Below are 13,160 nucleotides of genomic sequence, written 5' to 3' on the forward strand. Positions count from 1 at the left end.
TTTTTATTTTTGGTACCCGGATTGAACTCAGGTTCCTGCACGTGCTAGGCAGGTGGTAGAACCACTGAGCTAAATCCCTAGCCCCTCCCCCTTCTTTCTTTTCTTGGAGATTGAATCTAGGGCCTCTTGTGTGCTGTGCTAGGCAAGTGCTCTACCATTGAGCTAGTACCCTACTTGCTGTTGTGGTAACTTTAAAGGTTACTGATGACATTCAGTAAGCTTGCCTGACTGCTTGGCAGTAAGTATTTGGAGCTGAGCTGCTACCTGTTGGTGGGGCCTTTATTCTCCAAGTTGCCATAGTCCTTGCTATTCCTGTCTAGAGACTAGAATTTCTACACTCTGAATAGGAGATTAAAGGTAAGTGACTTCCAGCACAGTGCTTCCCTAGCCTGTGCAAGTCTAGGCTGGGGAGCCTAAACTGGGAGCACTGGGGAGACAAAAGGGAACAAATCTTTCCCAAACCTCTAGACATTCACTGACTAGTTCAATTATGTGTATGTTTTGGAGATCTGGACAAATCTAGGCCTTGTGCATGGCTAGACATGTGCTCTACCCTGAGCTATATCCCCTGCTCTACCCTGAGCTATATCCCCAGCCCATGGTTACAATTTTTTTTTTTTGCAAACTATTACTATCTTTGTGACTCTGGCTAAACCACTTACACAGCCTGGACCTCAGTATCCTGTGGAGTGAGTGCTTCATTTAGCAGTCATAACTATCCAACAAAATAATGCCTATGAACATCTTATACAAGTAGTTTGCTAACTAAAATAACTAATAGGTTAGGCATTTTTATTCAGTGAACTTGTTTTAGCCAGAGATCAGTTAGTTGCAGGTAACAGAAACCCGTTTAAACCAGGAGGGGGGTGGATGAGATAAAACCAGGAATGTTTGCAGAATCTAAGGCCTACAAATACAGCCCAGCCACATGAGAGAGTGGATCTGATTGGCCCACTGGGTCAGTGGCTACCTCCCACCCAGTCCGCTAAGGATACAGAGTAAAGGTGTGAGGAGCTGGGGATTTAGATCAGTGGTTCCGCTGCTTGCCTTGCAAGTGCAAGTTCCTGAGTTTGATCCCTGGTACCCCCCACAAAAAAGAAAAAGACAAAGTCAAGTTGTGGTATTATGTGTTGTATGGGCTCTACCTTGTGGTTAGAAAGGAAAACAGAAAGAATTCCTATGGAAGAAAGTTTACAGACTAAGGAGGCAGCCCCCAAAGTGTCTACTATCCAACTTTCTGGATTTCTGTTAAGTGACTCAATGGTTATTCATTTATGCTTTTATTTTATTGGGTTTTGAGACAAGGTCATACTATGTAGCTCTGGCTGGCCTTGAACTCACTCTGTAGCCTAGGCTGGCCTTGAATTTACAGTAATCCTCCTGCCTCAGTCTCCCAAGTACTGAAATTCCAGGTGTGTACCACCATACCTGGCTCTAATTTGTGTTTTGGGCCCTCTTACTCCTCTCTGCTCTCCCTAAGTTTGTCAACCGAGACAAGCAGTTGACAGTTCCAATCTAGGAACTGGGGGAAATGTTTTCTAGGAACACACCAATGGGACTTGGCCACCTGGGAGGGCCTCTTGCCTCGCTATGAACATGCCAGCTTTGTTCCCTCGTGCACACCTGGCAGCATCTGGGTATTTGGAGGAGCTGACCAGTCAGGAAACCGAAATTGTGTACAAGTCCTGAATCCAGGTAAGTAGACAAAGGTTATTTTATTTTCTTTATACATAAATCCAGTATATTTGGATTGTACTAATTAATCCATTTAACTTTGCTGACCTCATAAAAGATAGGAATTTGTCAACCCCATAAATGCCAAAGCTGGTAGGGCCTTTGGAGAACACTTATGCCAAAGGCATCTCAGGTCTAGGGAGGTGTGGAGATGGAAGTGACTCTCTTAAAATCTCCAGGGATTTAGTGGCTGAGCCAGTCTAAGACCCAAGTGTGCAGACCAGTGGTTCTGATTATGCCCCTGTGGCATTATTCCATATCCGTAATTGGTGCTGATCATCATGGGTATCTTACACCTGGCATCTAGTGGGGAGAGGCCAGAGATGGTGCTGTGCAGCCTGTAATGTCAGGAGAGCACCCACAATAATGAGTTATCTGCTGTAAAATATCAGTACTGCCAAAGTCAAGAAACTCCAGCTGGGCTTGGTGGTACACACCTATAATCCCAGCACTTGGAGGCTGACCAGGAGAATCGCTGTGAGTTGGAGACCAGCCTGGGCTCCATAGTGAGTTCCAGGTCAGTCTCAACTACATAGTGAGACCCTGTCTCAAAAAACAAAAAAACAAACAAACAAAAAAGACACAACAAACTCTACCACACATCCTCTCAGTATGTTTCTTTTTTTCTCCCTATTACTATATTCCTTTTAGCTGAAGTGGTAGTTCTATAGAGCAATCAGTTTTACTCCTGAGAGGAGGTTGGTGAATTACCTGTGGGAGGTGACTTCATCATTTTGTCATTTATAAAATTTTTGGTTTTGAAAGCACACACCTGTAATCTCAGGAGGCTGAGGCAGGAAGAGTTTGAGGCCATCCTGGGCTACATTGTGAGTTCAAGGCCAGCTTGAACTATGTAGTGAGACCCTGTCTCAAAAAGACAAAAAAAAAAAAAAAAGAAAAAAAAAGAAAAAGAAATAGAATTTTTGGTTTTGTTTTCTCTTTATAAATATTTACACTCATCCAGCCATGGTGGCACATGTCTCTAATCCTTATGGCAGGAGATTGCAATTTTGAGCCCATCCTGGGCAACTTAGTGAATTAGCAAGACTTTGTCAAGACAAAAGAGGGAGTGGGGTTGTAGCTCCATGGGTAAGCCCCAGGTTTATTCCCTAGTACCATAAAAACAAACAAACAAACAAACAAAATTACATTCATTGTGAAATACTTGAAAAATATAAATAAGTGGTCAAAAGTCACCAGTAATACGGTCACATTAAGGGTATTAGTAACCTTTTTATATATAGTGGTCTGCATATCTTTGGTTTTACTTTTTTATGACTCTAGTTCCCTATAATCAGCAATAGATTGAAAATATTAAATGGAAGATTCCATGTTTTCTAGCATATGAAAGGGCTTGGGTTCAATCCCCAGCACAGAAAAAAAATTCAAGAAATAAAAATAAAAATGATTTTTTTTTTTTGGTACCAGGGATTGAACTCAGGTCCTTGCACTTGCAAGGCAGGCAGTGGAACGATTGAGCTAAATCCCTGGCCCAAAAATGATTTTAGTATAGCATATTGCTATAGTTCTATTGTGTTATTATTGATTGTGCCTATTTTATAAATTAAACTTTATAATATGTATGCATGTATGCATAGGGAAAAACATTTTTATATGTATGTCTGTAAATAGATATGACCTGTAGTCAAAAAGTACGAAGAATATTTAATTTCTTTTAAATTTATTACTATAAAAGACATTGCCTTCAGTCCCACTCAAAATACTCCTCCCATTTTGTTTGTTTGTTGGTTGGTTGGTTGGTTGGTTGGTTTTTTGAGACAGGGTCTCGCTATGTAGTTGAGACTGACCTGGAACTCACTATGTAGCCCAGGCTGGTCTCAAACTCACAGCAATCCTCCTGCCTCAGCCTCCCGAGTGCTGGGATTACAGGCATGTGCCCCCACGCCTGGCCCACCTCTCATTTTGAACACACTCATTCTATCATTTTTGACACTTTCTGAAGCAGTTCTGGAAGTCCTCTTTTATGAGTGTTTAATTGCTCTATTCTGGCTTCCTCAATAGCCTGAATCAGTTAAAAATGTTTACTTTTCATGGTCATTTTGTCTTTGTGGAAGAGCCAGAAGTCACAGTGTCAGATCCAGTGAATAAGGTGGATAAGGATACACTAACGTGTGTGTTTGTGTGTGTGTATTTTGATTTTCTTTTTTTGCTTGTTTTTTATTTTTTGAGCCAAGGTTTCACTCCGTAATCCAGGCTGGCCTTGAACTCACTATGTAGCCCAGGTTGGCTTCAAACTCTCATCAGTCCTTCTGCCTCAGCCTCCCAGAGTGGTGGGATTACAGGTGTTTGACATCACAACTGGCCACACATTTTTAAGAGCCTGCCTCTCTGTTGGGTGGTATGTGGCAGCTGCATTCACCTTTTTTTCTTTTTTTTGGTGTTTTTTGTTTTTTGGTTTTTTTTTAAACCTGGAATTCAACTTGGGACCTTGTGCTTGCGAGTCAGGCAGCAGAACCACTGAGCTAAATCCCCGGCTGGTGGGCCTTTTTTTTTGAGACAGTGTAGTTCAGACTGGCCTTGAACTCACTGTGTAGCCCGAGCTGCAACTGGACTCACAGCACTCCTCCTGCTTCAGCCTCCTGAGCGCTGGGATTACAGGCGTGCACCATGACAACTGGCTCATTCACCTATTCACACCTTGTCAAAACATTGACAAGTGTTGCTGGGATTTAGCTCACTGGCACCACCTGGGCCTCACAATCACAAGGTCTTGAGTTTGACCCTGGTGGTACCAGAAAAAAAAAAAAAGAGACACACAAGTACTTCAGAAAGTGGCAAGGATGATGGGATAAGCATGTCTGCAGTGAGATGGATATGTCTCACTTGATATTTTCAGAGGGATTAATAATTTTTGTTTTGTTCCATTTTTGGTATCGGGGATTGAATTTGGGACCTTGGGCTTTCAAGGCAGGCGGCAGCACCACTGAGCTAAATCCCTGGCCCTCAGAGGAATTAATGATAACATGTCTATAATTTAAACACTCGTCATATATTTTGATCACTACACAAATACACACACACACACACACACATGAGTACAGGCATCCACTGGCAGTCTTAGAACTATCCCATGCAGATAAGTGGCTGTTACTCTACTTACTTTCTGTTCTTTTTGTGCAGGGGGAGTGTTTCTGAGGTGCTGGGTACCAAGCTCAGGACCTTTGAGCAGAGCTATATCCTCATCCTTTTTAGTTTATTTTAAAATAGGAAGCCAGGTGTGGTGGCACGTGCCTGTAATCCCAGCACTCAGGAGGCTGAGGCAGGAGGATCGCTGTGAGTTTGAGACCAGCCTGGGCTACATAGTGAGTTCCAGATCAGTCTCAACTACATAGTGAGACCCAATATTAAATAAAATAGGGTCTCACTAACTCACTGAATTTCACAAACTGGGCTTGAACTTGGGATCCTCCTGCCTTAGTCTCCCAGAGTGCTGGGATCACAGATGAGCACTACCACACCTGGCTTTTATACCTTTTTCCTTTTAATTTCATCATCACTGGGTCAATAATCTTGTTATCAATGTTTTATTAATATTTTAATGGCTGCATAGTGATTACTGTAACTGCCCCCATTTTTTAATATTTAGGGTTGTTTTCAGCTATTTACCACTATAGATAACAAAATAGTGAGTATCTTTGTTCAGAGTTGTTGATTATATTTCAAATTATCTTCTTAGGATTTGTATCCAGAAATAAAAAGACTAGGCAAAAATGCTGAACTCTTTAAAAAAAAAAATCTTTCTGGTACTAGGGACTGACCCAAAGGCCTGTGCATGCTGTACAACTAGGCCACACCAGCTCTGCAAACCTTTTTCAGGTTTTTAGGGGTTTATAATTTTTTTGTTTTGAGACTAGGTCTTGCTGTGTAGCTCAGGCTGGTCTGAAACTTCAGGCAATCCTGCTGCCTTAGCCTCCCAAGTGCTGAGATCACAGGCGTGTGCTACCATGCCCAACCCTTTTCAGGTTTTTGGTATATATTACCAAGTTACCCTCCAGAAAGATTTTTCTGGTTTATCCTTTCTTCAGCTGTGTTTAGTACTTGTTGTTTTATTCCTGTCCAGCTTTGAATTTGTCAGTGGTAGATACTACCAGTTTGATAAGTCAAATAACTTGTATCTTGTTTAAATGCACAATTTTCGTTCATCACTGATGCCATTGACATTTTTTACATGTAGATTAACTCTTGCCAGTATATTTGCACAGCAATACAATATATTTGCAAGACAGTTTGTTAGACTTCAAGAGATGGGATTGAATTTTTTTTTTTCAATTGTGGAGGTTAAAGCCAGAGGCACTGTACTGCTGAGCTAGGTCCCCGGCCTATTTTTTTTAACTCCTTTATTTATTTTTTTAAGATAAGATCTCACTGTGTAGTTCAGGTTAGCTTTGAACTCACTGTGTAAGCCAGACTAGACTCACTCATGGCGATCCTCCTGCCTCAGTTTCCTAAGAGCTGGGACCATAGGTGTGTACCACCATGCCCAGCTCTCTTTATTTTCTTTAAGATAGGATCTTGCTAAGTTGCCAAGGCTGCCTTTCAACTTTTGAACTTCTTCCTTCCTTAGCCTCCTGAGTAGCTGGGATTATGAATATGCACCACTGCACCCTTTGGGACTCCATTGGTTTTTGTTTTCTTTTTTCTTTTTGGCACCGGGGATCAAACTCAGGGTCCTTGAGCTTGTGAGGCAAGTGCTGGAACCACTGAGCTAAATCCCTGGACTGGGACTCAGTTTCCTTATGTGTATTGGAATTTCGTAGCATTTAAATGGTACCTTCTTATACATTCATTTGATTTGATTGTTTGGGTGTTCTTCCTGGCCTCCCTCTCTGATATGTCAGTGCTTTGAAAGCCAGGGTTTGCTCACTGTTGAATCCCAGGGTTCAGAGAAGGATCTGAAGCAGCAGACGCTCAGCAGATGGCTTAGTCCATTCAGAAGCCAGTGTGCTTGGAACAGTCGTGGTAGAGAATGCTGCAAAAGAGCACAGATGAGGCTGTGGGTGCAGGGAGGGGTAAAGCACTTTCCTAGTGTTCTCCTTGAGTCCCTGGTTCTAATCCTTAGCACTACAACAGGGAGGAGGGAAGGAAGGAAGGAAGGAAGGGAGGGAGGGAAGGGGCAAGGGGAAAGGGAGGGAAGAGGGAAAAGAAAGAAGGGAGGGAGGGAAAGAGGAAGTTAGAGGGGCTGGTCAAGGGGTAAAGGGCTATCTTTGCTATGTACTAACCATGACCTTGAGCAAGTGGCTTAATCTCTCTGCCTCCCTTTTATTTTTTCTCTTTCTTCTGTCACATTGCGATAGTAATAGTTCATCCTTTGTTAATTTGACAAGGATTTAAGTTAACTTAGGATCTTGCACATAGTAAACACCAAATATATGTTAGCTGCGGCTCATTTCTTTCTGTTGAGATGAGGTCTCACTAAGGTGCCCAGGTGGCCTTGAGCTCCTGAGAAGCTGGGATTAAGGGCTGTGCCACCTCGCCTGGCAGTCCTGCCCTTTTTGATTCTCAGCAGTTGTACCCATTTAAATAAAACACTACAAGACTTCTGCCAAAGGAGTAGGTTTTCTAACCATATCCTTTTCTCTCCTGGAAAGCATAATTTGACACCATGCCCAAGAAATATGACAAATACAACTGAATTGTTTTTGTTACCAAAGCAAGTCCCTGTGATAGCTTAGGATTCCTTTGTGGTTATTTGTGCTTTGTTGCTGTTTGATGTGTGTGCTTTCTAACTCTCCCTAAGATCCAAAAGCTGTCCCAGATGGGCTGAGATTTGTTCAGTCTCCAGGTTCTTGTTGAGTTGTACACATACTGCAGCACTTTATATATATATTTTTTCCACTAAGTTTATTAGTACATTTAAAGCAAAAAATACAGTTACATTCATCATTGGGATCCTGTACCTTTACATGATCTATCTTGGTTCTTATTTGTTCCCCACAACCCTGCCCTCCTTTCACCCCTTCACCCTTCCCTATTTACAAAGACTTGGTTTCCATTTTTTCATATCTTTTTCTTTTCCTTTATTTCCTTTCCCCTCCCCTGCCACTTCCCCTTTAGACATTTTCTTCCAATTTCACCCTCTCAATTATACCATTTGAACCTTATTTACACTTTTGGTTTTGTACTCCAGAGAAATTATTCGTTATTCACTCGTGTGTCCAATTTATTTTACTTGAGTATAGCCTCAATGTGCATCCATTTAGCTATAAATGTTTCTAATTTCTCATTCCACTTTATATATTGAATGAATCCATTTTTATAGAATTAATTAATTCATTGCTTTTGGGTACCAGGGATCAAATTTGGGACCTTGTGCTTGTGAGGTAAGAGCCAGCACCGCTGAGCTAAATCCCCGAACGTAGAATTTATGTTTCATTCTCAAGTCAAAAGAGTAGAAAATATAAAGATCCCAGTATTATTGAAATAGACTTTAAGGGCCGGGGATTTAGCTCAGTGGCTCTGAGCCTGCCTCACAAGTGCAAGGACCTGAGTTCGATCCCTAGTACCAAAAAAAGAAAAAGAAAAGAAATAGAGTTTAGCCAGGCGTGGTGGCGCACACTTGTAATCTCAGCACTCCGGAGGCTGAGGCAGGAGGATTGCTGTGAGTTGGAGACTAGCCTGGGCTACACAGTGAGTTCCAGGTCAATCTCAACTACATAGTGAGACCCTGTCTCAAAAAAATGAAACAAAAAAAATAGGGTTTAAATCTCAATCCAGCCATTTCCTAGCCCTCCTGCCTTAAAAAGAGTACTTTCTCTACTTCAGTTCCCTTTTCTGTGAAAGGAGGAATGTGCTGTTAATATTTACCAGTTAGTATGTAATAGACATCTTTATTTTTGCTACTGAAACTGTAATTGTCTGTTTCAGTGACCATCTTTTCTGGGAAATCTGGCATGCTTAGCCTCTAGTAGGAATGAATTTTAGCAGTTATCGGGCTCCTCTTAATGAGCACAGGGCAGGATAGTCAGCAAAGTGGAAGAGGGTACAGGGAGGATATTAGCTTCCTTCTTGGTTGTGCTTAGGGCTTTACAGTCCTGGTGATTTTGATGTCTAGACAAATTCCAAGAAGCATCCTAATTCCTCTGTGATGTTGAGCAAGAGTGAGCTCCCTGCCTATAGCTGTGTTGTCTGTCTCGGTGATCCAGGTAGGAAAGTGACCCTGCCAGTTCCCAGCGAGGTCAAGGTTAGGTGCTAGGGTGCACCTCAGTGCAGGATTGCTTGCCTAGCATGCTCAAGGCCTGGGGTTCAATTCACCAGCACTGCGGCGGCGGGGGTGGGGGGACGACCCTCAAAGCCCTCAGCTTTGGTATTTTAGGTACCTGCCTTCTCTCTGAAACAGAAACCAAGACATGGACCACGCCAGAAGTGACCAGCCCTCCACCGTCCCCAAGAACATTCCACACATCAGCAGCAGCCATTGGAAACCAGCTGTATGTCTTCGGGGGTGGAGAGAGAGGTGCTCAGCCCGTGCAGGACGAGAAACTGCACGTGTTTGATGCAAGTATGGACTGGTGGGCACTGTGGGGCTGCTACTTAGCTGCTGAGGGACATCATGCCCCACAGCTTACCCAATATAGGAAGCAGAGGTTCAAAAATGAAACAGTTGCTGGGTGTGGTGGTACCTGCCTGTGATCCCAGCACTCCAGAGACTGAGGCAAGAGGACCTCTGTGACTTTGAGGCCAGCCTGGGCTGCATAGTTAAGGCCAGTCTGATCTACAGAGTGAGACCCTGCCTCAAAAAAGGAATGAATGAATGAAACTAAGAAAATGAAACCATGGCTGAGCATCTCAGTTCTAAACTTCTTTGATATATTCCTTAGATGATTTATTCTTCCTGTAGCAACATTTTCATTTATAAATGTGTAACAGTTCTTAAAAGTTAAAGGACTGGGAATGTGGGTGAGTGGTGTGCCATGACTGCCTGGCATGCACAAGGTCCTGAGTTTGATTCTCTGTACTGAAAACATTAATTAAATGGTATAGTTTATAAAGTAAAATCAGTGAAAGTTTCCCCTTTTTTTCTTTCCTACCCACCCCCCAAGACAGAGGTAAATACTACTGATAGTCCCTAATGTCTTCTTTCTAGATTCTCCTATATGTTTATTAATTGTAAATATATATGTATAGATACATAAAATGAATTCCCTATAAATCTTGAAATTATATAAAAATTATAGAAGCACATACATAGAACCAAATCATGCATACTTTATGCAACTTAATTTTATAAAATAGGGCTGGGTCTTAGTAGTTGAAAGCATAAACTTTGAAACACAATAATCTAGACTCAGAACAAGATCTGACACATACCCTCTGTGTCACTAGAAGCTAGTTAATGTGTTTTTTTTGTTTTTGTTTGTGGTGTGTTTTTTGGGTTTTTTTTTTTGTTTGTTTGTTACTGGGGATTGAACTCTGGTCCTTGTGCTTGCAAGGCAGGTGGTGGAACCACTGAGCTAAATCCCCAGCCCTCATGGATATCTTTCTAAGTTAGTATCAGTTTCTGCACAAAGCATATCCTGCTGTGGGTACCCATTTTTCAGGCCTTTTCTGCTTACTGATTGGCTTTCTGCTGACATTGTTAAAGTAAAAATTTGTATATGTTGCCGGGCGTGGTGGCGCATGCCTGTAATCCCAGCACTCGGGAGGCTGAGGCAGGAGAGGATTTCTGTGAGTTTGAGACCAGCCTGGACTACATAGTGAGTTCCAGGTCAGTCTCAACTACTTAGTGAGACCCTGTCTCAAAAGAAAAAAACCAAAAAAACACCCCCCCAAAATTTGTATATGTTAAACTGGTAAAAACAGGTACTAACACTCGATCTTAGCCAAAAGAAGCAATGAAAATTTGTATATATTAATCTTTGAATGTACAACAAACACTTATGTGGAATAGATGCTAAGAAGTGTAATTCCTGGTTCAAAATGCTGTAAACAGTTAAAATTGTGAGATCTCTCAAATAAATTAATTAAATAAGAGATTTCTTGCCAGGCGTGGTCACACACACCTGTAATTCCAGCACTCCACAGGCTGAGGGAGGAGGATCACCTCAGGTTCAAAGCCAGCCTGAAATACAAAGTGAGACTCTGTCTCCAAAAAAAGAGGGAAATCTCTTAACAGATTGTTGCCCAAGGAACATTTAGTTGACATTTATTTCCATTACTAGGAGGCATTTATGAATCATATTTTACAAATAATATGTGACAAAATATTTTTTATGTGTGCTACAGTAAAGATGAAGCCTCTTTTTTGGGGGGTACTGGGGATCGAACTTAGGACCTTGCACATGCAAGGCAGGTGCGGTGCCACTGAGCTAAATTCCTGCCCCATTAAGCCTCTTTTGAGAAAATGGAATACACTAAATGAAATTTCAAATTTCCAAAGTAAAGTTGAAAGAATTAAGACACATCATAGTATGACTTCCAAAAAGAATGGGCTTTAAAAATTTTAAATAACGTGGGCTTTGGATAAATGAAACTATACAGAAGAAAATACATGCATGGGTATATTTGCAAATTATAACTAATACAGTACTTTCACCCCCAAATTACTATTAACCTCAATGCATTTACCAGTCTTTTTTTTTAAACAGTAGAGATAATTCTGTATGTAATATTTATATCTCTTTTTTTTTTTGTTGTTTTGTTTTGTTTTGCTTTGGGTTTTTTTAGTTTTTTTGTTTGTTTGTTTGTTTTGGGGTTTTTTTTTGGTACCAGAGATTGAACTCAGGACCTTGCACTTGCAAGGCAGGCAGTGGAATCACTGAGCTAAATCCCTGGCCCAGTTTTGCTTTGTTTTGAGACAGGATCTTGCTGTGTAATTCAGGCTGGTGATCCTCTTGCCTCAGCCTCCCAAGTGGTAGAAGTATTTCTATTTTGTAAATTTCACTGAAACATTTACCCCATGCATTCCAAAGTCCTTACCAGCATTTTTACAGAGCATTATAGTATTCCATCGTGGCTATACCAATAACTCAACTATTCACTTGTTGATACACTATTTCTATATCTTCTGTATTTTAAACAATTCTATGATGAACATATTTGCACAAAATTCTTTTGAGATTATTTTAAATTGTATGCTTTGGACCACTGAGCACTTCTTGAATAACCAGAAAGCATACCATACGTGGTGATTCAAAGATAGGAAAACTTTTCTGTTGCATAGCTTTTTTATAGTACTCCTTTTTTTTGGTATGGGGGATCGAACTCACAGCTTTGTGCTTGCAAGGCAGGCACAGTGCCACTGAGCTAAATCCCTGGCCCTTTTATACTACTTCTTTAAGTCTTTTCTGATAGGTTCAAAGGATTAATCAGTTTTCCAAAATTCTCTCTCTATATATACAGCATTGAAGATAAAAAGAATATCTGCAGGGGCTGGGGATTTAGTTTAGTGGTTCTGCTGCCTGCCTCGCAAGCGCAAGGTTCTGATTTTGATTCCTGGTACCAAAAGAAAAACAAAAAAGAGTACCTGCAGCAGAACATACTTGCTTCTTATCTTCTTAAGAGATAATGATCAGGGCCAGGGATTTAGCTAAGTGGTTCCACCGCATGCCTTGCAAGCGCAAGGACCTGAGTTCGATCCTGGATACCAAAAAAAAAAAAAAAGAGAGAGAGAGAGATAATGATCATATTCCTAACTCTCATGTTGAGAAGTTTCTCAGGCTTTGCATACATTATCTCATTTAATCCATACTTGAACCCTGAGAGGTAGCTGTTGTCGGGCATTGTCTCTATCCCCATTTTATAGCTATAGAAACTGAAGCTTAGAGAAGTAACTACTAAAAGGCTACATAGTTATTGAGTGGCTGGTTAACCTGGTTTTATCTCCAGGGGCTATCTTTTAACCATTGTCCTATACTGCCATATCAGGAGGCCCTGCTACTTTTATTTCAAAGTGGTCTGTGTACCCCAACTTTTTCATCAAATTAATTAAAGAAATTGTCTTGAAAGAAAAAGACTCTGGGCTGGACAGTTAGTTTAGTGGAGAACATATGGTTAGCATGTGTGAAGCCCTAGGTTCAGTTCCTAGCACCCAAGAAAACAAGTCCTATTATAGAAAGAGCAGGCTTAGCTGGACATGGTGGCACACACCTGTAACCCCAGCACTCTGGGAGGCTGAGGCAGGAGGATCTCAAGTTCAAGCCCAGATTGGACAACTTAGAGACTTAGCTAGACCATGTCTTAAAATAAAACAGGACTGAGGGTGTAACTCAGAACAAAGATCCTAGGTTCATTCCCCAGTACTGAAGAAATAAAAGCAGAATCATTTATCTTAACTTTGGAGCACTTCGAGGTTGAAGTTTAGAGGAGAGCTTTTTAAATAAAAAGCAAAGGAGGGCCGGGAATTTAGCTCAGTGGTTCCACTGCCTGCCTTGCAAGTGCAGGGTCCTGAGTTCTATCCCCAGTACAAA

At 41.4% G+C, this 13,160-nt stretch overlaps 1 protein-coding gene across 4 annotated transcripts in view; it reads left to right on the forward strand.

The window, feature by feature from the left end:
• Positions 1-13,160, forward strand: part of Rabepk (Rab9 effector protein with kelch motifs) — a 26,658-nt gene that overhangs the window by 10,067 nt on the left and 3,431 nt on the right. For all 4 annotated transcript variants that reach the window (XM_010613530.3, XM_010613529.3, XM_010613528.3 and 1 more), the window contains exons 4-5: positions 1,543-1,695; positions 9,092-9,253. In XM_010613530.3, coding sequence (XP_010611832.1) covers positions 1,543-1,695; positions 9,092-9,253 — 315 coding nt within the window. The remainder of the gene's footprint in view (positions 1-1,542; positions 1,696-9,091; positions 9,254-13,160) is intronic.

This window comes from Fukomys damarensis, unplaced genomic scaffold (genome assembly GCF_012274545.1).
Source record: "Fukomys damarensis isolate Sample0158 unplaced genomic scaffold, DMR_v1.0_HiC HiC_scaffold_36, whole genome shotgun sequence".
Lineage (NCBI taxonomy): Eukaryota > Metazoa > Chordata > Mammalia > Rodentia > Bathyergidae > Fukomys > Fukomys damarensis.